The sequence below is a fragment of the Aotus nancymaae genome, unplaced genomic scaffold (assembly GCF_030222135.1).
Source record: "Aotus nancymaae isolate 86718 unplaced genomic scaffold, 86718_ANA_hifiasm-v0.15.2.pri h1tg000049l, whole genome shotgun sequence".
Classification (NCBI taxonomy): Eukaryota; Metazoa; Chordata; class Mammalia; order Primates; family Aotidae; genus Aotus; species Aotus nancymaae.
In genome coordinates, this window is record NW_026988463.1 from 26,092,153 (window position 1) to 26,117,007 (window position 24,855).

General features: G+C 52.1%; 1 protein-coding gene across 3 annotated transcripts in view; it reads right to left on the reverse strand.

The window, feature by feature from the left end:
* GSG1L (GSG1 like) overlaps positions 1-1,297 on the reverse strand; it is a 271,431-nt gene extending 270,134 nt beyond the window's left edge. For all 3 annotated transcript variants that reach the window (XM_064362883.1, XM_064362882.1, XM_021672327.2), the window contains exon 1: positions 949-1,297. In XM_064362883.1, the coding sequence (XP_064218953.1) occupies positions 949-1,297 (349 nt within the window). The remainder of the gene's footprint in view (positions 1-948) is intronic.
* Positions 1,298-24,855: the final 23,558 nt, after the last annotated feature.

The following is a 24,855-nucleotide window of genomic DNA, read 5'->3' on the forward strand; positions in this document are numbered from 1 at the left end:
CACCCGCTCCGAGACACCCCAGCTCTACCTGCGCTGGTGGCACAATCGACTGTCGGGCAGCTGTCCCCTGAGCCCTGCCACAGCGTGGCTATCTGCCTCCAAAACACGCACTCCAGCCCCAGCTGCCTCTGGAGGGTAGAGGACGGGTTCAGGCAAAGGGGACAGGTCGATCTGCCTTCTGAAAAGTCAGCCCCCCACCGAACCTGATCGGAGGCTTGTGCTAAACTAAGCCCTCCTGGACTCCCCGACCCGGAGTTCTCCCAGCTGTCCCCAGTTCCCCAGCCTGCCTCTCCCGGAAGGGGGCCAGGACACAGAGGGCTCCCTGGCGTCTGGCAATGGGGGTGCCTCTAGGCGGGTGCAGCTCCCCGGGAGCCCGCGGGACTCCCCCACTCCCCACTGCCGTCTGGGAGGTTGGGCGCGGGTTGGCAGTGGGGGTGAAAGGATGAATGATCCCCCGCTTGGCTCCCGGGTCTGTGGATCTGCGGCGGGAGGAGCGGGTGGTAGCAGGAGTCCCCGCATCACCCTCACCCCCTGGGGCGCCCCGGGGTGGGTGGCGGTATCTAGTGCCCCGCGAAAGAAAGAGGAGGAGGGGGCGAGCGTGGAGATGAGTTCAGGCGCGGAAAGCAGCGTGCGCCTCTCCGACCGGCAGCTGGGGTGGGCGCCTTCCCGGGCGCGGCGGCGTCCCCAAAGCCGCCAGGCGTCCGCAGGGGCCAGGAGCTCTGACCCGCACCTCTCCACGGCGGGGCGTCCCGCACGTCCCCCGCGCTGGCCCCCGGCCCCGGAACCGCGCGCGCCCCCCGCCCCGGAACGTCGCCCCAGCCCGGCGGAGCGCGGGGAGCTGGGCCGAGGCGGCGGGAGGAGGGCGCGCGGGTCCGGGGCTCGGGCCTCGGTGGCCGCGCCGCCCCGGGGGAGCCGGAGCCGAGCTCGCCGCCGCCCGCGCGCACTCACCGAGCCCGCCGAGCTCCTCCTCGCACGAGTACCAGATGCCGGTGTGGAAATTCCTGAAGAGGAAGCGGTCGTCGCCGGTCTCCCAGCTGTAGAGCGCGCCGCCAGGGGGGCCGTTCCCCGCGGCGGTGGCGGCGGCGGCGGCGGCGGCGGGGGCGGCGGTGCCGTTGGCCGTGGCGTTGGCGCCCGAGTTGGGGCAGTTGGCGCGCCCGCCCTGGCCGCAGCCGGGCTTGGGGACCCGCTGCGTGCCCTGGCACCAGTACGTGGTGAGGAAGGCGGTGGTGGCGAACAGCAGCGCCAGCAGGTTCAGGGCCACGGCCAGGAGCGCTCGGCCGCGGCGGCTCGTCTTCATGCCGCCCGCGCCACCGGGACGGGACTGCACCGCCGGGGAAGCTCCGCGCGCGAAGTTGGCAGCCGGCGCCCCGCGTCAGCGGCCGCTGCCCGCCGCGCCCCGGGGCTCGGGCGCCTGCGATCGGCGGCGACGGACGCGGCGCGGGCCCATGCCCCCCCCAACCCCGGGGTGGGGGCGCGGCGCGGGGGGCGCGCGAGGCGGGCGGGGCGGGGCGGGCGGCGGCGGCGGCGGAGCGGCTCCGGCGCGCCCGGAGCCCGGAGCGCGAGTGTACCTCGGCGAGGAGCCGCTGGCGCCTGGCAGCGGCCACGGCGCAGGGACGCGCTCCCCTCCGTGGGGAGACACCTGCAGGCGGCCGGCGACACTGTTCCGGCGCCCGCCCGCACGGGGAGAGGGGGCGCCCCACGCCGGGCGAGGGCGGGGTCCTGGGAGTGGAGGGACGCCCCCTAAAGAAACCCGCGCCCTAGTGAGGGTCTGAGACGCAGGGAGAATCCCAGGCAAGGCGCTCCTGAGAAAAGATTCCCACGGAGACGTGGAGCGACGAAATCCGCCGGGAGCGGGCATCTCGTGAGACCCAGAGAGGCCCTGCCCTAGGAGACAAGGGCAGAGCCTGCTGGGGCTCCCCAAGAGGGATACGGAACTGCCCCAAAAGGGGATCCCCAAAAGGAGCCCCGCACCAGACCCTGAGAAAGCAGTTTTCCAAAGGGTCTAAACAGCAAAGCCTGGAGGGCTTCCCACAGCCAGGGAGCTGCGAGACCCCCCAGACGTGACACCCCATGCTGGACATGGATGGCAGGACCCGTCAGGAGGCGACCCTCCCGGAGTGCGGGGTTATAGGGTTTGAAACGTTTTTCTATCTTCTGAGTGTCACCTCCAGCATCTGGGAAGAGCTCCCCTCCAAGGATGAAACTGTCATCTGGGCTCCCAACTGTGGCATGCAACTGAAGAGTGGCAAAGGGGTACCCCAAACAGCCCGCTGTGCCCATCTGAGGTTACAAACAGCAGAACCCTAGGAGGGCCCATGCCGGCCACAAAGTTGTTGCAGCTACCGGGCAGTGGTGCCCTACAGGGGCTGCCAACCCTGCTCACATGTACACATGAATGTGAGTAGAATCTTCAAGATTGGAGTGGGGGCAGGGTGGTCAACATACTGACTTTGGGATCAAGCAAATCTGGGGCTTGACTACCTGTGTGGCTTTGAATGAGTCACTTACCCTCTCTGAGCCTCAATTTCCGTAACTATAAAAAAGGGAGGACCTCCCCGCCTTCAAGGTAGATCACAGTGGGCTGCTGTAATGAGATCATGCCTGCAAAAAGTATTTGGCACAGAGTAGACTCAATAAATGTTAATAATTCACTGTTACTAACATCCGAACCAAGATCAGTTGACCAAACTCAGACAAACCTCTTCGGGCTCTCTTGTGCGACGTGGGAACTCTGTGCACCCCTGTCCCCACCTCTGCTCTAAGATGCCAGCACTCCCTGAACTCCCTTCGCGCTGCACAACGCTTACTGCCCAGATGCTCAGGGTGTGCAACAATTAATTGCATGTTGATTGCAAGAGCTCATTTGAATTCTGCCCAAGCGGAGAACTGCGCCTACAACCCCCAGCTTGCCGAGTGGCAGGCCTTGCAGAATTCAAGGTTAACCGATTATAAATTACCTTACTCCTGTGGGTAAGCCGGTGCTCACTGTCAGCTGCTGCTACTCTGCCTAGGGGTAGGTGAGAGGAAAGCGTGGGGGGCAATGTCCCTGGTAAGAACAGGCATGAAGGATGGCCAGAGGTCTCCAGACTTGCTTTTAGAGCCCTTTTCTGGCACTAGGCAAGAGATTCCCAACTATTTTGAAAGAGAGGACCTCCATGTAATAATGGTGGCATTGAGAGTATTGGTTGAGAGAGAAAATACATCATCGCCAAATAGCTATAAAGAATCCAGTAGCACTTTTATTTTTTATCTATGTATTTATTTATTTTTGAGATGGAGTCTCGCTCTGTTGCCCTGGCCGGAGTGCAGTGGTGTGTCTCACTCTGCTCACTCCAACCTCCACCTCCTAGATTCAAGCGATTCTCATGCCTCAGCCTCTCGAGTTGCTAGAATTACAGGCACTCGCCACTATGCCTAGCTACTTTTTGTATTCTTATTAGAGACGGATTTTCACCATGTTGGTCAGGCTTGTCTCAAACTCCTGACCTCAAGTGATCCACCTGCCTTGGCCTCGCAAAGTACTGGGATTACAGGCGTGAGCCACCAAACCCAGCCTCCAATCGCACTTTTAATGGGCATGCAATATTCATCATGAATGTGCACCGTTGAAAACCAGTTCCTTAATGTGTGCTCAACAGGATACTTCTCTGGACTCGAGGCTGTGGTTGGTGTGCATGTGAGCAGGGCTCGGTGACCTACAGCTGGGAGCCCTGTCCTGCACATTCAAAGCCAGGAGAGCCCAGGTGAGATATGTCTCAGGAACCATGCTCTCTCAAGAAACACCAGAGGACACATGGAGGGATGTGGAATTTCCATCTAAGATATTCCTCTTCACTGAGCCACCCACGGAATGCTCAGCACTCGGGGAAAACAGAATGTGAACAAAGTTCATAAGAAAGAACATCGCCCAGAACTTTGGGAGGCTGAGGAGGGCAGATCACCTGAGGTCAAGAGTTCAATACCAGCCTGGCCAACACGGTGAAACCCCGTCTCTACTGAAAACACAAAAATTAGCCGGGTGTGGTGGCGCACACCTGTAATCCCAGCTACTCAGGAGGCCGAGGCAGGAGAATCACTTGAACCCAGGAGGCGGAGGTTGCAGTGAGCCAAGATTGCATCACTGCCCTCCAGCCTGGGTGACAGAGCAAGAGAGACTTCATCTCAAAAAGAAAAAAAGAAAGAACACTGCTGAGTGAGCAGGGGTGAAAACCAGGGAGAACAATTCAGCAGGGAGGGATCCAGGTGGGGATGGCTTCGAGGAAGGCCTCACTGAGGAGGTGACACTGGAGCAGGGATTTGAAGGAGAGGTAGGAGAAAGCCATCCTCACCCAGGGGAATGAAATTGCAGGCAGAGCGATGGCCAGTGCAAAAGCCTCGAGGCGGGAGCCTGTCCGGCCCATTGCAGAATAACTGAGAGCACGGTGTGGCGGGAGCTGAGTGAGCAAAAGGTAGGGGAGGAAAAAAGGGGTGGGAGGTGCTAGGAGAGGGGACAGATCACAAAGGAATGCAGAGGCCACACCAGGGGTCTTGGGTGTTCGCTCTGAGCAAGGTAGACGCCGGCAGAGGGAACCCATGTCTGGTTTCGTGTCTAACGGGACCACGTGGGCTACTATGAAAAGAAGGGTGTAGGCAGAGAGACCACACAGAGGCTGGCGAGCGGATTCCAGTGCATGAGGCCAGGGACTCAGACAAGTGTGGGGACAGGGCCGGTGGAGGTTCTGGGTCAGCTTTAAAGGCAGCTCCAGGCTGGGCACAGTGGCTCACGCCTTTAATCTCAGCACTTTGGGAAGCCAAGGAGGGAGGATCACTTGAGTCCATGAGTTCAAAACTGGCCTGGGCAACAGAGTGAGACCCTGTCTCTAAAAAAAAACAAAGTGAAATAAAGGCAGATCCAGCAGGATTTGCTCATGGATGGAACACAAGGAAATATGACTCCGATGTGAGTCGGCAGGAGTTCCCACAGGGACGGAGTTGCTTTTGGCTGAGATGGAAGCAGACCTGTGGGGCAGAGGGAAAATCCAAGATTCGGCTGACTCTGTGCTGGGCCTTTCTCTCAAGCTGAAGATAAAGTAGTGAGGTGGAGGTTACACCCCTGAAGGGACCACTTCAGGTGTCTACACAGCCTTCTGAAGAAAATCCAGGGACCACTTCAGGTGTCTACACAGCCTTCTGAAGAAAATCCAAACTCATCAGCAAACCCCTTAAATCGCCGTGGGGATTTTTATCCCAAATAGTGATATTGTTGGAATTACCTTGGGCATGGAGGGAAGTGTTTACGGGGAAACGTAGCGGGATTTGTTTAGGAGGCTGGAAATGTGAGCCTAGGTCCCTGGCTCCCTCCTGTCTGGCTCACTGCCACTGTCCAATGCCCCACAGCAGCCTCCTGTCCCCATGCTGTCCCTTGGTCACCCCAACCCTGCACCTGCCTCCAGAGAGACCAGCCCCACACACCTCTGCCTACCCCCGCCCCAGTGCTCCCACCGCAGGCTCAGTGCCTGAGTTCACCCTTCCGGGTCCCAGTGACTGGCTCCTGCCCACGTCTCCAGCCCCTTCGCCCGCTCCTGTGCTGCCACAGCTGCCGCAATCACTGTATAGTGTCAGATCACCTGGTGCTCAAACCAAAGCCAGACCTCCACACGCATTTCTCCCTCTCCCGGAACATCCCTGCCCTCCTTCCTCTGTGTGCCTTTCAGGGCATGTGCAAACCCCATGCCGCCGCAGAATCCTCCCTGACCTCCATCCCGTGTGCTGACAGCCGGTCACCCCTCCTCTGATCTTCAATATCATGAATCACTTTGATCTGTGATGTCTGTTTCCACACCTGTCTCCCCCACGTGCCTGGGGACCCCTCCAGCTCACCCCACTTGACACGTGCAGACCAAATCTGGCCCTTAAGACTATTTTGTTTGGCCTGGATGGAGTTGGCCTCTACAGCCTGTTCAATTTTTATCAGTTGCCAACATTCCAGAATCATGAGAGTTCACATAAGAATCTATGATGCCTCCTGCCTATAATCCCAGGACTTTGGGAGGCTGAGGCAGGAGGATCACTTGAGGCCAGGAATTGGAGACCAGCCTGGGCAAAAAAGTAAGATCCTGTCTCTATAAAAAAATTTTAAATTAGCTAGGTGTGATGGTGTGCCCCTGGCTTGTGTTTTTATACTCAATAACATTTTTCAGAAAAACTGTTGCTATTAATAATGAAATTCCTACTTTTCAGGAAACATGAATCTGCTTTGAAGGGACGTGTCCCGAGTGCATTTCACGTTCAACATTTCCTTGGAGTCCGTGGCTACAAAGTCATTCGCTAGCTTCTGGGCTTCCTAAGTCACTTCCTGGTTCCTAAACCTTCAAAACAGAGCTTGGGAAAACAGAACATTCCCAGCCTCCAGGCTCTCCTAATTATAGCAAGAGATTAGCCGATTTCCAAGTATCAGGGAGGTTTTTTAAACATCGACTCCTGAGGTACGCAAGCCTAATGCCCACTTTACTCCCCTGGTTAACCTGTCACTCTGGGTTTCTGGGGAAAGCTGGCCTCACAGTGCTGGTGCATTTACCAGGCTGTTAGAGGCTCAGGGCCACCATTCCCAGGGGAGGAAAGGCCCTCGAGCTCTGTGCAATCAAAAACATCCCAGGGGGTAGATTCTCCAGAGATGAAAGGAACCAGCTTCATTAGAAAGTGATCAGCTGGAGCTCCCTGTGTGTTCTTTGAAATCGCTGTAGCTCTTGTCTATTCAAGTGTTTATCAGCTTCCTGCTCTGTGCTGTGCATTCAGTGAACAGACAGGCCAGGTCTATGCCTTCACAGGGCTTACATTCTAGAAGGGGAGACAGTGATAAACAAGGGGCGGGCACAGTGGCTCACGCCTGTCATCCTGGCAATTTGGGCAGCAGAAACAGGTGGATTGCTTGAGCCCAGGAGTTCAAGACCAGCCTGAGCAACATAGTGAGACCCCTGCCTCTACAAAAAATACAAAAAGTTATCCAGGCATGGTGGCACGTGTCTGTCATCCCAGCTACTCAGGAGGCTGAGGTGGAAGGCTTGCTGAGCCTGCAAAGTGGAGGTTGCAGCGAGCTATGATCGCGCCACTGCGCTCCAGCTTGGATGACAAACCGAGACCCAGCCTTTAATAATAATAATAAACAAGGAAGCAGTTGATAAATACTCCCCAAGTATATAGATGGTAATCTATGCAGGAGAACAAAGAAAGGATCTACTGGGGGGCCCTCACTGATGAGGGATTGTTATATAATAATGCCTGTACATTGAAACATCATGCTGCACCCCAGAAATATATAGCAATTATTATGTGTCAATTATAAAATTAAAAAGTAATTAATTTTCGGAAAGAAAATTAATCTACTTTTTAATTTTGGGAGAAGCTCTGAGTGTTAATCCTGGCTCTGCTGCATCTGGGCTGCGTGTTTTTGGATCTCTTCCCAAATCAGACCCTCAGTTTCCTCATCTGTGAAATGGGGGGGAGTGAAGGGGGCACCGACATGTGCGGTATGTCCTCAGCACAGGAACGCATTTCCATACACGGTCCCCCATCTCTCATTCTCAATCCTCAAGGGGTTAGTTGTGTCCATTTCATAGACGAGGAAACTGAAGCTGCTCAGAGAGGCTCCATCAATCGCACCAAGCCTGTGTGACAGAGGCATGGGGCACGTAGACAGAAGCTGCTTGGAGGGCTGAGGGATGGGGAGGCTCCTATCCCAGGGCCTTCAAGACGAGCCCAGGATCTTTGATCTCACTCCGCCAGCCACAAGGATCCAGGGACGGCTGGAGCAGATGCACGACGCTGTGTTTCTGGAAGGCGGCTCTGGGGACCCGCGGACGGTTGGATGGGAGGTGAGGCGTTGTGGGGATGTGTTAGGAGGCTCACACATAGTCCATGCCAAGTACTGAAGCCTGCTCTGAGCCATGAGAAGTAACCTCACACTCATTCCCCAGCTGCGTTCTCAAAAAATCAAGCCAAAAACCCGCCACACGAGAGCTCAGTACATCCGCCAGAAAACGCTCTCAGAGACAGAGACAGCAACCTGCAAACCAGCCCTGACTCCGACACCCAGGGCAGAAGGAAAATGAGTGACAGGTCACAGATAGGCTTCGATGGGACGGAGCAGTAACAAATGAAACGAGGAAGAATTACTCCTCGGTCAGAAAAGTCTGCACACATTGATTTGGCACCAACTGTATACCATGCACTTTGGCCAAAGGGATACAATGAAATCGACCCTTATGGAATTCTTACTAGATCTCAGCTGGAGAAACAGGCTCAAGAAGCATCAGGATGGCGGCCAGAGTCCGGGGCCACCCGGGGTCCCCTCTACCTGTCACGGGCCAGCTCTGTGTCATCTTCAGATAAATGCAGCGTTCAGGTTAAAGCCCCACCACTCAAAATGAGCCTTGGGAGTCACTGACTCCCTTCCTGATTCTCCACCCTCAGTGCGATTTTTCTCAGTCCTCGGGGGCTGCAGTGGTTTATTTTACTACAGTCCTGAGGAGGGAGAGCAAGGAAGGTAGGGGAGAAAGGAGACATTGTAAGTTGGCTCCTGGACCAGCCCTTCCGGGGCTGTTTTCCTGGAGCAGGTTTCAAAGCTTTTGTTTTGCTTCCCTCTGCTGCCCCCTAGGGGCCAAGAGTGGGGTCGCCACTTTTGATCAGCTAGACCAGTAAGAGCATATCCGTCCACTACCAAGACAAGCAAACTGCCCCGATGAGGGACTTGGGATTCAATGAAGTTATTAAGAGCAGAGATCTCCAACTGGGCAGGAACATTTGTGAATTACACAATGATGCACTAATGTATTATGTGCTGTACATAAAGCATGAAGTATCCCTTATCCAAAGAGCTTGGGACCAGATGTGTGTCAAATTTCTGACTTTTTCAGATTTCGGAAGATCTGCTTTATACTTACCAGTTGTACATCCCAAATCCATAAATCTGAAATATTTTGTTATTGTTGTTGTTTTGAGACGGAGTCTTGCTCTGTCACCCAGAGTACAGTGGCTCAATCTCGGCTCACTGCAACCTCCAACTCCTGGGTTCAAGCAATTCTCCTGCCTCAATCCTTGAATAGACAAGAGCTACAGCGATTTCAAAGAACACACAGCTCCTGAGTAGCTGAGATTACCATGCCCAGATAATCTTTGTATTTTTGGTAGAGACAGGGTTTCACCATGTTGGCCAGACTGGTCTCAAATTCCTGACCTCAAGTGATCTGCCCAGCTTGGCCTCAAAATGCTCCAATGAGCATTTCCAATGTGCATCATACCAGCACTCAAAATGTTTTGGATTTTGGAGGGTTTTTGATTTTGGCTTTTCAAATTTGGGATGCTCAACCTGTATAAAAACTAGGAATTCTTAAAGGAGAACATAAAGATTAAATAAACACTACTTTGAGATATTTTTATTTTAGGCCGGGCACGGTGGTTCATGCCTGTAATCCCAGCAACTTAGGAGGCTGAGGTGGGCAGATCACGAGGTCAAGAGATCGAGATCATTCTGGCCAACATGGTGAAACCCAGTCTCTACTAAAAAAATACAAAAATTAGCTGGATATGGTGGCGCATGCCTGTAGTCCCAGCTACTCGGGAAGCTGAAGCAGGAGAATCACTTGAACCCAGGAGGCAGAGGTTGCAGTGAGCCAAGATCACACCACTGCACTCCAGCCTAGCAACAGAGCGAGACTCCATCTCAAAAAAAAAAAAAAAAAAACAAAAGAAATATTTTTATTTTATTTGCTAGCAGTACAACAAACCTTTTGGCTTTCATTTGAGCATTCCAAATGTTCTTTTCCTGATAGCAATGCAATTGACTCTACTCTTGTATTTTTTGGAAAGCTTAGGTTAACGCTATGTGCTGTGGTGACCCGAAGATCTCATTCTGTGGAGGTAATGTCCATACTTGGTTTGAGTGGCTGTTAGAGCTGCAAACAGTACCTCACAAAGATTTGTAAGTTCAAATGGAAGAAACACCACATGCTGTGCTTTCTAAATATTAATATCAATACTCATATTTTAATCCCATTCACCAAATAGGGAACTATGTTTTGGTGAAATTGACTAGTACTGTATACACCCATCTTCCTGGATATCCCTCGTTTCATCTTGAAAAGAATTCAGAAAATTGGTATTTGCAGATTTGTAATGAATGGCTTCAAAACTTCCTAAAAGTTTTTTTTGAAAGATTTTGAAATTGGCCAGAATTTTCTGTTTCCCAGTTTTTCAAGTGTGCAGACATGAAGAGTTTCTAAAAGGAAACACACTTTCTTTGCTTTTTGGCAATAAAAGCTGATAACAATGGAAACATTTCCAAACATCTGCTTTCAAAGTGCTCTTTCCAAAACGTGTCTCTCAAAAAGCACTCATTCCTTGTTTAAAAATCACCTTCCCTAGAAGGGGCAGATTCTGTGCTTTCTTTGGAGGGGGACGAATAGCTGACAGTCACATGTCACCCCCAGAAGACGCCAGCAAATGAAGGCATGTGTCTTTTCATAAAAGAAAATCGTGAAACTCATCTTCAGGCTCCCACTCAGGCTCAGCAGCTGTTTTGAGTCACCTCACGGTCACTCTCCATCTCATAATGAAGTGTCATCGAAGAGTCTGCTAGGAAAGTCATGTTTTTAGGAGTAATTTATAAATAATAATCATAAACAACAATAGCAAGTCCTGATTCTGGGTCGGTCGTAGTGGCTCACACCTGCAATCCCAGCATTTTGGGAGGCCAAGGTGGGTGGATCACTTGAGGTCAAGAGTTCGAGACCAGCCTGGGCAGTGTGGCAAAACCCCATCTTGATGAAAAGTACAAAGAAAATTAGCCAGGCATGGTGGTGCATGGTGGCCCCAGCTACTTGGGAAGCTGAGGTGGGAGAATCACTAGAGCCCAGAGAAGGAGGTTGCAGTGAGCCAAGATCATGCCACTGCACTACAGCCTGGGTGATAAAGCCAGACCTTGTCTCAAAAGAAAAAAAAATCCTGATTTTGTGTCAGGCACTATTGTAAGCAGACTCACGCACATTAACTCGTTACATCCACAAGCAACCCTGTGAAGCAGGTATAATTCCAGTCCTGACAGATGAGGAAACAGAGGCACAGACGTGGCAGAACTGGGAGAGGTCAACTGGAAAGCATTTTCAGGACCTTATTATGACTGTGACAGATGATACTGTCAAAGAGGAGACTGCTGATGGGACAGAGGGTACAGCATGGGGTAATTAATCTGTTCTCACGCTGCTAATAAAGACATGCCTGAGACTGGGTAATTTATAAAGGAAAGAGGTTTAATGGACTCACAGTTCCACATGAGATCTCAGCTCACTGCAACCTCCGCCTCCCAGGTTCAAGCAGTTCTCCTGCCTCAGCCTCCCAAGTAACTGGGATTACAGGCACGTCCCACCACGCCCAGCTAATTTTTGTATTTTTAGTAGAGTTGAGGTTTCACCATGTTGTCCAGGCCGGTCTTGAACTCCTGACCTCAGGTAATCTGCCCACCTCAGCCTCCCAAAGTGCTGGGATTACAGGAATGAGCCACCGCATCCAGCTTTGTTTCATTTATTTTGAGAGACAGGGTCTTGCTCTGTTGCCCAGGCTGGAGTGCAGTGGTGCAATCATAGCTCACTGCAGCCTCCAACTCCTAGGCTCAAGTGATCCTCCCGCCTCAGCCTCTGGAGTAATTGGGACGACAGGTGCACGCCACCGCACTCAGCTGCTTTTAAAATATTTTTTCGTAGAGACAGGGTCTCGCTATATTGCCCAGGCTGGTTTCAAACTCCTGGCCTCAAGTGATTCTCTCACCTCAGTCTCCCAAAGTGCTGGGATTACAGGCATGAGCTACTGTGCCCAACCTGTGCTGTGAGTTTTTGACCACAAAAGAAATCTATTACATTAGAAGAGTTTTGTTGAAAGAGGCCAAGTCAGGGAAGTGTGGAGATAAAGAAACAGAAGGAGGCGGAAGAGGCAGCCCACTCAGGCCTCCCCGAGAGTGAGACAAGCCCAGTACCAGCTGAGGTGTAGCCAGGTGGATCCTCCCTGGGCTAAGAATATCAGAAGAACGCCCGTCTCCTGAGCAGCACTCTGGAGGGAGGTGACCTAGGAAGGGGCTTGGCTGGGGCTTGCACAGGACAGGGCAGATCTGGGCAGGAAATCAAAGGGATTGCACCACATCTTCAAGCTCAGGAGTATCTTGGTGCAACTGTCTCATTGCACCTCACTGTAAAATGGTCGGAATCAATGAGATGGGTGTTTGTGACTCAGGGAGGCCTCTCCTGTCTGCCTGGGAGTGTGGCCATGTGGTGGGGAAACGTCAGCCCTGGGAGGAGGAGAAGCCTGTCTTCCTGGAGGCTTTGGGGAAGTCAGTGGGGTTTTATATTTGAGATAGGGTCTTTCTCTGTTGCCCAGGCTGGAGTGCAGTGACACGATGATAGCTCACTGCAGCCTCCACCTCCTGGGCTCAAGTGATCCTCCCGCCTTGGCCTCCCAAGTAGCTGGGACCACTTACCCCACTGATTTTGTGGCCTTTCCACCTTGGCTGTTTGTTCTGGCTCCGATGCTCCCAGGGTGGTGGAGAGAGATTGGGTACCACCATCTAGATGCATGGCTATGGCCAGTCACGTCGCTGGCCCCAGGTCTGTGTCCCTTCCTGTGTCTGGCTGCCCTTTGTCAAGTGACTTTGCAAGAGCCCTTCCATGCTGGACAGGGCCTGGGTCCCTGCCTCTTCACTCCAGCCATTGCCATGTGACTTGCTTTGCCCATCGTATGAGGCTGATGGCGCTTAAGAACACACCTGGGCCGTCCCACAAGGACGACCTTGAAGAATTCCTTCCCAGCTTACCCACAGTCACATGGCTGAGCCCAGCCAAGTACAGCCCAGGTCAGTCAACCAATCAACCCACCATGAGAATAAATGAGTGTTGCTTTAGAGTGACGTGTGGGGTCATGTGTTAGGAAGCATTTTTGTAGCAAAAGCTAACTGACACAGTGGGCATCTGTGTTCTAATTATTTCTCTCACGAGCCTTCTCCCTGCCCACCTGTGCGTGGCACTGTCCTCATGGAGGTAAGAAGCAGGTGGGCATTACAGGTGGACCCAGGCATCCAGCTCAGCCAGGCCAGGATGCCAGCAAGATGGAGAGAAGTGAGCTGGAGACATCTCTCATTAGAACCTCCAAAGCCTTTGGGAGGCCGAGGCAGGCAGATCACAAGGTCAAGAGATCGAGACCAGGCTGGCCAAGACGGTGAAACCCCATCTCTATTAAAATACAAAAAATTAGCTGGGCATGGTGATGTGCGCCTGTAGTCCTTGCTACTTAGGAGGCTAAGGCAGGAGAATCGCTTGAACCCAGGAGGTGGAGGTTGCAGTGAGCTCAGATCACGCCACTGCACTCCAGCCTGGGCGACAGAGCAAGACTCCATCTCAAAAAAACAAACAAACAAAAAAAAACAAAGAAACCCCAAAGCTTCTTTGAAAATAAAGCGTATGGGATCAAGAGAGCTGAAAAAGAATGAAGAGCTGAAATGGGCCAGGTGCAGTGGCTCATGTCTGTAATCCCAGCACTGTGAGAGGCTGAGGTGGGAAGATCGCTTGAGCCCAGGAGTTCAAAGCCAGTCTGAGCAACATAGCCAGACACTAGCTCTTAAAAAAAAAAAAAGACAAAACAAATCAAAAGGAGCAGAAGTGGCCAAATGTGTCCATTGTGTTAAAGAGACTTTAACAAAATACACGCTATGTGATGGGGAAGGGGGAAGAAAGAGCTGGGACTCACAAAGACATCCGGCTGCACTGTGAGCTTAGGATCTTCTTCGGTAAATAGCAACACAGAGCCGGCTGTGGTGGCACAAGCCTGTAGTCCTAACTACTCAGGAGGCTGAGATGGGAGGATCACTTGAGCCCAGGAGTTCGAGGCCAGCCTGGGCAATGTGGCAAAACCCCATCTCTACAAAAATAAAAATACCCCAGGTGTGGTGGCACACAATTATAGTCCCAGCTGCTTGGGAGGCTAAGGTGGGAGGATCACTTAAGCCTGGGAGGTCGAGGCTGCAGTGAGCTAGGAAGGCACCACTGCACTCCAGCCTAGATGACAGAGTAAGACCTTGTCTCAAACAAAAAAAAAAGAAAGAAAATCTATAAATATGTTCCTGCATATGCTTGTGCCACGCCTTGGAGAGAGATGTGTCATTTAGGGCTGGCCGAAGCCACCTAAAGGGCAGTCATGTGTTATGTAAGTGAAACGCTCAGCGAGAGCTCTTGCTGAGGGTAGGGCTGGGTCTAGCATCTCAAAGCTGTCAAAGACCTGGGTCCTCTCCGGCCTCCTGACTTACTTTCTTCCGTGTTAACTTCATCCCTTTGTCCTCTGGTTCCACATGGAGGTCCCATATGGCACAAAACAGCTGCCAGGATTCCTGACCTCACATCCTCACACCACCTCATCTTTCTCAGACAGCAGAGGAGCAAATGGTTCCTGGCACCTCACCGTGGACAGGAAGAATGAGGAACTCTGACTGCACGGCAGTGACACCCATTTCTCTACACCAGTCAGGACCTACGCCTGGAGCTGAGGGGTCACTCCCACCCAAATGTCACAGCTGAGACTGCAAAAGAGATGGCTGTAACAATAGTCTATTGCTACTTAACAAACTTCCAAAACTGAGGGGCTTAAAGGGGCTGTTACAGTTCCACCTGCTTCTTCTGTGGGCTGGAAGGTGAGCAGTCCCGCTCCTCTGTCCGGGTCATTCATGCACTGCAGTCTCCCGATGGCTCCGCTGAGGCTGTCAGGTCAATGATGACCTCACCTGAGGATCTGGCAGCTGGTACAGGCTGCTGGTCAGGGTGCCTCAGTTCTCCCCACGGGAGATCTGCCCTCCAGTAAGCTGGGCAGGGCTTCTTTTTTGTTTTGTTTTTGTTTTTGAGACGAAGTCTCACTCTGTCTCCCAGGCTGAGTGCAATGACGTGATCTCGGCTTACTGCAACCTCCATCTCTCACGTTCAAGTGATTTTCCTGCCTTAGCCTCCTGAGTTGCTGGGATTACAGACACCCGCCATCACACCTGGCTAATTTTTATATTTTTGTGGAGACGGGTTTCATCATGTTGGCCAGGCTGGTCTCGAACTCCTGACCTCAGGTGATACACTCACCTCAGCGTCCCAAAGTGCTGGGATTACAGACATGAGCCACCGTGCCTGGCCTAAGGGCTTTCTTTTTGCACAGCAGTGCTGGGGTCTAAGCAGGCAAAAGTGGACCCGGGTGCCGTGGCTCACACCTATAATCCCAGCATTTTAGGAGGCTGAGGTGGGAGGATCGATTGAGCCCAGGAGGTCAGGACCAGCCTGGGAAACATAAGCAGACTCTGTCTCAACAACAATAACAACAACAACAAAAATTAGCCAGGTGTGGTGGCATGTGCCAGTAGTCCCAGCTACTTGGGAGGCTGAGGTGGGAGGATTGCTTGAGCCTGGGAAGTAGAGGCTGCAGTGAGCCATGATCACACCACTGCACTCAGGCTGGGCAACAGAGCGAGACTCTGGCTCAATCAATCAATAAAAATAAGGAGGCGAAAGTGGGAGGTGCGAGGCCTCCCCAGGGCCCTCACGGACACTCACGTGGAATCACTTCCGCCACACTCCACCAGGCAGAGCCAACTAGACCCAGATTTAGGAAAGGGGAAAACAGACCCCACCTCTTGATGAGACGAGCATTTGCAAAGGGCTGGTGGAATGGGAGGGAGAGCTGTGGTTGGCTGACTCTGCAAACAACCTACTACCAGGGGTGACCAGGGCAAAGCTGAACAGCCAGGATGACCAGTGACAGCCACAAGAGGGCAGGAGGAGGCAGCAGTGGGAGGCCTTCCTGGAAGTGGCGCCTTCCGCCCACAGACCCCTGGTGAATCTCAGCGGGCGATGCCCCCGAAGACAGCTCTTGTGTCAAACCCAGGCGTGCCCCTGGGACCAATGTTCAGAGGCAATCTTTGATTTCAGGGCAGAAGGGGCTGGAATTACATTACCTCCCAGGCTAAACTGAGTCATGAAACTTTTATTAAGGGATATAGTTTGTCAACGCCAAGAAAACAAGGCAGGCTCATTAAGAGCAAATCCTACTTCACCAGCGCAGCCACCAATTCTGATGGAATTGTGAAATGAGAGGGGCAGACAGAGGGATTTGCAGAGGAGGCTGGCTGGGCCACTGCCTGCATGCAAAGTGCCTTCCAAGTCCATTAAGAATGCAGGCATGGGCCGGGCATGGTCACTCAAGCCTATAATCCCAGGGTGGCAGATCACTTGAGGTCAGGAGTTCAAGACCAGCCTGGCCACCAAGGCAAAACCCTGTTTCTACTAAAAATACAAAAATTAGCCAGGTGTGGTGGCAGGTGCCTGTAGTCCCAGCCGCTCAGGAGGCTGAGGCAGAGAATTGCTTGAATCCAGGAGGTGGAGGTTGTAGTGAGCTGAGATTGCACCACTGCACTCCAGCCTGGGCGACAGAGCGAGATTCCCACTCAAAACAAAATCAAAAACAAAACAAACAAAAAAAGAATGCAGGCATGGCGGCAACATCCATTTCCCAAGGTTCCTTCATAAAAAAGCCGCCTCCTTCACAAACATGACAGCCACTTCCATCAGACATGAGTGTGTGCACCCACTCACTTCTCCATCGACCAAGGAGGGTCCCACATGGCTTTGTCCCTCCAGGAACCTGAATACACCCTTCCTAATGCCCATGTGACTGAAGGTGACAGGGAACACCAGCCCTTTGTGCTGGTAGCCAGCAAGGTCTACCAGATGGCATGGCCGGGCTAGGCAGGGCTGGACCAGATGGTTGGTGGGGAGGTTGGGGGGGACAGGTGGAGTGGGGGTGGGGTGGGAGAGGCATGGTCTAGCAACTGGATGGTTAAAACCGATTTATTTCCTGGGTGCAGGGTGTGGGGTGTTGGATGTGGAAGAGAGTCCTGAGGTGTATAGTAGTGATCAAATCACAACCATATTCATAACGATCATAATATTGCCACTGTTAAAGAAAGAGCAGGTTGTAGTGTTGATATCTTCTTTAGGATGGGCGCAGTGGCTCATGCCTGTAATCCCAGCACTTTGGGAGGCCGAGGCGAGCGGATCACTTGAGGTCAGGAGTTCAAGACCAGCCTGGCCAACATGGCGAAACCCTGTCTCTACTAAAAATACAAAAATTAGTCGGTCTTGGTGGCGTGCATCTGTAATCCCAGCTACTCAGGAGGCTGAGATTCAAGAATCGCTTGAACCTAGGAGTCAGAAGTTTCAGCGAGCCAAGATCACACTACTGCAGTCCAGCCTGGGCAACAGGACTCCATCTCAAAAAAAAAAAAGTCTTTAGTACGTGTGTGTTTAAATACTACACCATATGCATTATGGCATGGTCACCATATCCATTTTCTGAACACCACTGTTTTCAAAAAAGCCAGTGAGCAGCAGTTGTGTTTGGTTTTTTTATAAAGACAGGGTATCACTCTGTTGCCGAGGCTGGAATGCAGCAGTGTGATCTTGGCTCGCTGAAACTTCTGACTCCTAGGTTCAAGCGATTCTTGAGTCTCCGCCTCCTGAGTAGCTGGGACTACAGGCGTGTACCACCATGCCCAGCTAATTTTTTCATATTTTGTAGAGAGAAGGTCTCACTATGTTTCCCCGGCTAAGTCTCAAACTCCTGAGCTCAAGCGATCCTTCCACATCAGCCTCCCAAAGTGCTGGGATTACGGGCATGAGCCCCCAAGCCTGGCTGAATAGTAGCAGTTTCTGAGTCTTGTCTGGGGCCCAAATCTGGATGAAGAGAGACCCTCTGAGCCTCTCCCTCTTCACTCAGTGAATGAGGCTACAAAAAGCCACCACCTGGAATGCAGCGGTGAAGTCACCCACACCCGGTTTGGCATATCTGAGCTGTGTGCTGTTGGTAAGGTAACTTAGCTTCTCTGAGCTCTCTGTAAGAAGGTATTCCAATATCCACTTAACATGCAGAAAACTCCTGGCATGACTTTGTATTATTATTTGAGACAAGTTGGGGATTTTTTGTTTTTTTTTGTTTGTTTGTTTGTTTTTGAGATGGAGTTTTGCTCTTGTTGCCCAGGCTGGAAGTGTAATGGCGCGATCTCAGTTCATCGCAACCTCCGCCTCCCGGGTTCAAGCAATTCTCCTGCCTCAGCCTCCTGAGTAGCTGGGATTACAGGCATGCGCCACCACATCCAGCTAATTTTGTATTTTTAGTAGAGATGGGGTTTCTCCATGTTGGTCAGGCTGGTCTTGAACTCCCGACTTCAGGTGATCCACCCACCAGCCTTACAAAGCGCTGGGATTACAGGTGTGAACCATCGCGCGTGGCTGAGCCAAGATTTTAAATCAGGAGATTTCATACAAACAATTGAATTCCACAGCTTCTCAAGAATGATCTAGAAATCTACTGGCACGGGGCCTGCATTCCCACCTGGCAGGATTGGCTGAAACTGAATAATTGTCTTTTTTTTTTTTGAAACAGGGTCTCGCTCTTTCACCCAGGCAGTGCAGTGGTGCGATCACAGCTCACTGCAGCCCCAACCTCCTGGACTCAAGCAATCTTCCTGCCTCAGTCTCCCAAGTAGCTGGAATGTCAGATACTTGCCACTGTGCCCAGATAGTTTTAATTTTGTTTTTCTAGAAATGGGGTCTCATTATGTTGCCCAAGCTGGTCTTGAACTCCTGGCTTAATGATCCTCCCACCTCGGCCTCCCAAAATGCTGGGATTACTGGCATGGGCCACGGTGCCAAGCCTGAGTAATTGCATTAAATAGAAAGTGGGCTCCCCTCTTTGCCAGAGCCCCCATCGTGCCCTGTTGTCTTAAATCAGACCTCCTTTGCTTATCTGTATTCCTGGCCTAGTCCTAGAAGTCACTGGAGTTTTCTACCCCTGGATTAGGATTTCAGCTCCAATATGCTCCAGCTCTGCACCCAGACCCCAATCCGAGGACCCATCCTCACTGAGCCTGCAGCTGAACACATGCAGAGTGGTGAGCGAGTGCCCAGCGCCTTCCCCATCTCCTCTGTCACTTCAGCACCATGACGCTGACCAGCACTGAAGTTCTGGGAACAGCCCCCCAGCCAGGCACCTGGGTGACCTCTTGGCCCTGCCCTCTGTGGCTGAAGATCTTGGGGTGAGGCAGCAGCCTTCAGCAGTTTACATCAAACCTACTTTAATTCTCAGGAACTTTGTTGCAAGTGGCTTCATCACAGTCTCTGGGCCATTTGACCGGAGCATCCAGCTGTCACCTCTAATGTTCCTTCAATCCTTCAACAAATATGGAGCATCTGCTAGACCAGGCAGCAAACTACAGCCCCCGGGGCAAACGCCACCACCACCTGCCTTTGTCCGACCCACACGCTAAGAATGGCTTTTACATTTTAAAATGGTTAAGGCCAGGCACAGTGGCTCACGCCTGTAATCCCAGCACTTTGGGAGGCCGAGGCGGGCAGATCACAAGGTCAGAAGTTCAAGAACAGCCTGGCCAACATAGTGAAACCCAGTCTCTACTAAAAAAAAATACAAAAAATTAGCCGGGCCTGGTGGCGGGCGCCTGTAATCCCAACTACTCATAGGCTGAAGCAGGAGAATCGCTTGAACCCGGGAGATGGAGGTTGCAGTGAGCTGAGATTGCGCCATTGCACTCCAGCCCAGACGACAATGTGAGACTCCGACTCAAAAAAAAAAAAAGGTTGAAAAAAGTCAAAATAAGAATCACACTGGCTGGGCGCGGTGGTTCATGCCTGTAATCTCAGCACTTTGGAAAGCCAAGGTGGGCGGATCACTTGAGGTCAGGAGTTCAAGACCAGCTTGGCCAACATGGTGAAACCCCGTCTCTACAAAAAAAAAAATACCAAAATTAGCCAGGCGTGGTGGCACGCACCTGTAACGCCCCTACTTGGAAGGCTGAGGCAGGAGAATCGCTTGAACCCCGGAGACGGAGGTTGCAGTGGGCTGAGATTGCTCCCCTGCACTCCAGCCTGGTGGACAGAGCAAGACTGTGTCTCATAAATAAGTAAATAAATAAATAAATGCAGTGACACATGAAAATTATATGAAATTGAAATTTTGGTGTCCATAAAGTTTTATCGGAACACAGCCACGCCCATTCGTTAGTGTCATTCGCGGCTGCGGTTCACGCTCCGTGGGGCGGAGTTGAGCATTCGAGACAGAGACAATGGCTTGCGAAGTCTCAAATATTTTCTCTCTGGCTCTTTCCAGAGAATGTTCGCTGCCGCGGGCTCTGCTACATTCCAGTCCCTGCCTGGGTGTGTGCCACACAGAGTGGATTAGTTTCCTAGGGCTGCCGAAACAGATTTCCGTAAACACAGTGACTTAGGACAACAGAATTTATCCGCTAGCAGTTCTGAAGGCCTGAAGTCAGAAACCAAGGGGCCGCCAGAGCTACCTCCCTCTGGAGGCTCCAGGCGAGAATCCGGCCCTGCCTTTCCCAGCCTCCGGGGGCCACGAGCACCCCTCCTGGCCGCTCCCCCAGTCCCTGCCTCGCCTCCTCCGCGAGGTGGGTCTCCTCTGTGTGTCTCTCAGGACACTTGTCACGGGATTTAGGGCGCCATGGATAGGACGCTTCTTCCAAATAAGGTCAAATCCACAGGTTCTGGGATGCGGATGTATCTTTTGGGGCAGGGCACCCTGTAAGTGGTTTCTTGCCTTCTAGAAGCTTCTTTTGTAATGTTTTCTTTATTATTATTTTTGAGATAGGATCTTGCTCTATCACCCAGGCTGGACTGCAGCAGTGCAATCCTAGCTCTCTGCAGCCTCAAACTCCTGGGCTCAAGCGATCCTCCCACCTCAGCCTCCCGAGGAACTGGGAGTTTGGAAGGTACGTGCCACCATACTCCAGCTAAGTTTTAAATTTTTGTAGAGATGTGATCTTGCCATGTTGCCCAGGCTGGTCTCCAACTCCTGGGCTCAAGCAACCCTCCCACCTCAGCCGCCCAAGTAGCTGGGAGGTGCACTATCATGCCCACCTAATTTTTGTATTTTTTTGTACAGATGGGTCTGGCTATGTTGCCCAGGCCATGTAAGCTTCCATTCTTTTGTTTGTTTGTGATGGAGTCTCACCCAGGCTAGAGTGCAGTGGTGCAACCTCAGCTCACTGCAACCTCCACCTCCCGGGCTCAAGCAATTCTCCTGCCTCAGCCTCCTGAGTAGCTGGGACTACAGGCACAAGCCACCACATCCAGCTAATTTTTTTGCATTTTTAGTAGAGGTGGGGTTTCACCATGTTAGCCAGGCTGGTCTCAAAATCCTGACCTCAAGTGATCCGCCTGCCTCTGCCTCCCTAAGTGCTGTGATTCCAGGCGTGAGCCTCTGCGCCTGGCCACTTCCATTCTTTTGAAGGATACTAATGATAACCTCTCCACTCAAAAAAAAAAAAAAAAAAATAGCAAGTCCAGTGCTGATAAGCACCATGAAGAAAACCAGAGCTGCGCCAGGAGAATGGAGAGGGGGAAGGGGGTTGCTGTGTGCATTTTACTTTGTGGACACCCAAGGGAGATGAGCCTGTGAGCCCCTCAGGGGAATGAGGGAGCCACAGGGCATTGGCGGAGGCAGCAGCAGGTGCAGAGACCCCAGGCGGAAGCATGTGGTCCCGTGTGAGGAACAGCAAGGAGACCCGGGTGGCTGCAGAAGGGTGAGCCAGAGGGAGAAGAGTTATGCGTGCTGTAGGTTAAGGGGCTTTTGGGTGCCATAGATTAAAGGGATAGGATTCCAGGTCCATCACCATATCATAAGAAGGGCTGATTCTTACTAAGGTTTTGTTGTTGTTGTTTTAATGTACCCATGCTTCAAGTGGACAATCTCATTCAATTCCTTCAACAATTCTAACTTGTGGGACCAGAACGTGGTGGCACATGCCTGTAATCCTAACACTTAGGGAGACCAAGGCTGGCAGATCGTTTGAGGCCGGGAGTTCCAGACCAGTCTGAGCAACATAGCAAGAACCCGTCTCTACAAAAAGGAAATTAGCCGGGCCTGGTGGTGCACACCCGTAGCCCCAGCTGCTCAGGAGGCTGAGGCAGGAGGATCACCTGAGTTTAGGAGGTTGAGGCTGCAGTAAGCTATAATCTCACCACTGCTCTCCAGCCTGAGCAACAGAGTGAGACCCTATCTCTAGCAAAAAGAAAAAAACCCTAACTTGGAACTCTTATAATGGACTTCCTTTAGAAAAAGGAGGTGTGGGATATTGTAAAATATCTTTCTGACTGTGATATAAAATAAGAAATATATATTTAGTCTCTGCTGCGGGTTCTTACATAAAACCCTTGTAGATGGGGTTAACGGGAATCTTTTGTTGACTATTTGGGGTTTTTTGTTTGTTGGTTTTGAGATAGCATCTTGCTCTGTCACTCAGGCTGGAATGTAGTGGTGTGAACATGGCTCACCGCGGCCTCTAACTCCTGGGCTCAAGTGATCCTCCCAACTCAGCCTCTGGAGTAGCTGGGACTACAGGCACGTGCACAACCATGCCTGACTAATTTTGTTTTATTTTTAGTAGAGATGGGGTTTCACTAAGTTGCCCAGGCTGATCTGAAACTCCTGAGTTCAAGCAATCCTCCCACCTTGGCCTCCCAAGTAGCTGGGATTACAGGTATGAGCCACTAAGCCTGGCCTAATATTCAGTCTTTGACCCTGGTTTTTGACCCAGAACTCCTTTTTTTTGAGATGGAGTCTCACTCTGTCACCAGGCTGCAGTGCAGTGGTGCCATCTTGGCTCACTGCAACCTCCACCTCCCAGGTTCAAGTGATTCTCCTGCCTCAGCCTCCTGAGTAGCTGGGACTACAGGCACGTGCCACTATGCCCAGCTAACTTTTGTATTTTGAATAGAGACGGGGTTTCACCATGTTGGTCAGGATGCTCTCGATCTCTTGACCTCGTGATCTGCTGCCTCAGCCTCCCAAAGTGCTGGGATTACAGGTGTGAGCCACCGCGCCCGGCCTGACCCAGAACTCCTAAATCCCTTGGAATGCCTCAGCGATAGCAGCATCTTTTGTTCTAATGAGAGGACTATTTATGGGTCCCCAGATAGCCTCAGGATGGGGGCTGGTTGCCAGGAGAACCAACCACGTGATTAGAGGGTTGGACCTCTGGGGAGGGGAGAGGGGCTGAAGGTGAGGTTGTTCACCCATGTCCAGTGGTGTAATCAATCATGCCTGTGTAATGAAGTCTCCATAAAAACCCAGAAGGACAGGGTTTGGAAGGGCTTCCTGGTTGCTGAGCACGTGGATGTTCCTGGAGGATGGCGCCCCCAGAGAGCGCATGGAAGCCCCGCGCCCCCGCCCGCATGCCCAGCCCTGTGCACCCCTTCCACCTGGCTGTTCACCTGCAGCCTTTGTCATATCCCTTAAAACAAATGGCTAAAGTGTCTCCCTGAGTTCTCTGAGCTGCTCTAGATCTATCAAATCCGAGGGGGGGTTGTGGGAACCTGTGGATTTACAGCCTGTTGGTCAGAAGTGCAGGTAAAACAAACTGGGGTTGCGACTGGCATCAGAAGTTGGGGGCAGTCTCGTGGGACTGAGCCCTCGTTCTGTGGAATCTCAGGCTAACTTCGGGTAGACAGTGTCAGAATTGAATTGAACTAGAGGACACTCAGTGTGTCCACTGGAGAACTGCTTGCTGATGAGGAGAAATCCTCACACCTTTTAGACACGTTCTGTGTTGAGTGTGAGAGTAGAGAGAGAAACGTTTGGCTTTTCCTTCAGAAGGTTATTTATGGCTCATGCCGGTAATCCCAGCACTTTGGGAGGCTGAGGCAGAAGGATCGCTTGAGGTCAGGAGTTCGAGACCAGCCTGGGCAACATAGTAAGACCCCCATCTCTACAAAAAATTAGCCAGGTGTGACAGCACACATCTGTAGTCCCGGTTACTTAAGGGGCTAAGTGAGGAGGATGGCCTGAGCCCAGGAGGTCGGGGCTGCAGTCAGCTATGATTCTGCCACTGCACTTTCTCCTGGGCAACAGAGTCAGAACCTGTCTCAAAAAAAAAAAAAAAAAGAAAGAAAGAGGTTATTTATACCTATTAGTTTGACAAAAATATCAAAATACTTACCATGATGAGGACACTGAGGTGACTTGCACGAGGTCACATAGGGAGTAAGGCACAGTGCCGGGATCCCAACCCAAGGTCCCCACTCTCCTGGCTTCCTCCCAGAGCTTGTGGAAGGGGCTTTATTGAAACAGACAGGAGAAAAAGAGAGGACAGTTGGGAAGAACAGAAACGCAGCCTAGCCCAGATGGAAGAGCAAGCGACGTTTCTACAACAGCAGAAGGCTTTGGAGGAGCTCAGAGGGGCCAGCGGATGGTCCTGTTTTCATATTCAAGGAGGGTCACTGACCCCATAAAACAGTCTCCACCACCAGAGCTGCCGTGGAAGATTGGCAAATTTGTTGGGTGCGACCCGCACCAGGCCGGCCGCATTGGCACACAGCCTCTGAGCCACTGCCCGTCTGCCATTCCCTGCGTGGGCCAGAGGGGCTGACAGGCACTCAGGCCTCCTGACTCTGGAGGAGGGGCATGGAATCCCCAGCATGGGCAGCTGCAGGGAAGGGTAGACACCGTCTTCCAAACAGAGCAGGCCGGGCAGCTGGGCCACACCAGGGGCTGGGGAGAACAGCTTTGTACTGCTGTTTTCAATTATTGCTTAAAATTCATATCAAAATAATTCACATAGATATTTGAATAATGACACAGGCTGGCTCTTTCTGGCCTATTTCCACAATGACTCCCACTTTCCAGATGAGGAAACTGAGGTTCAGAGATGGTCAGTGACCATGGCCCTAGGTCATAAGTCATGAGCCCAAGATCTCAGTTCGGATGTGCCTGACGTCAGGCTTT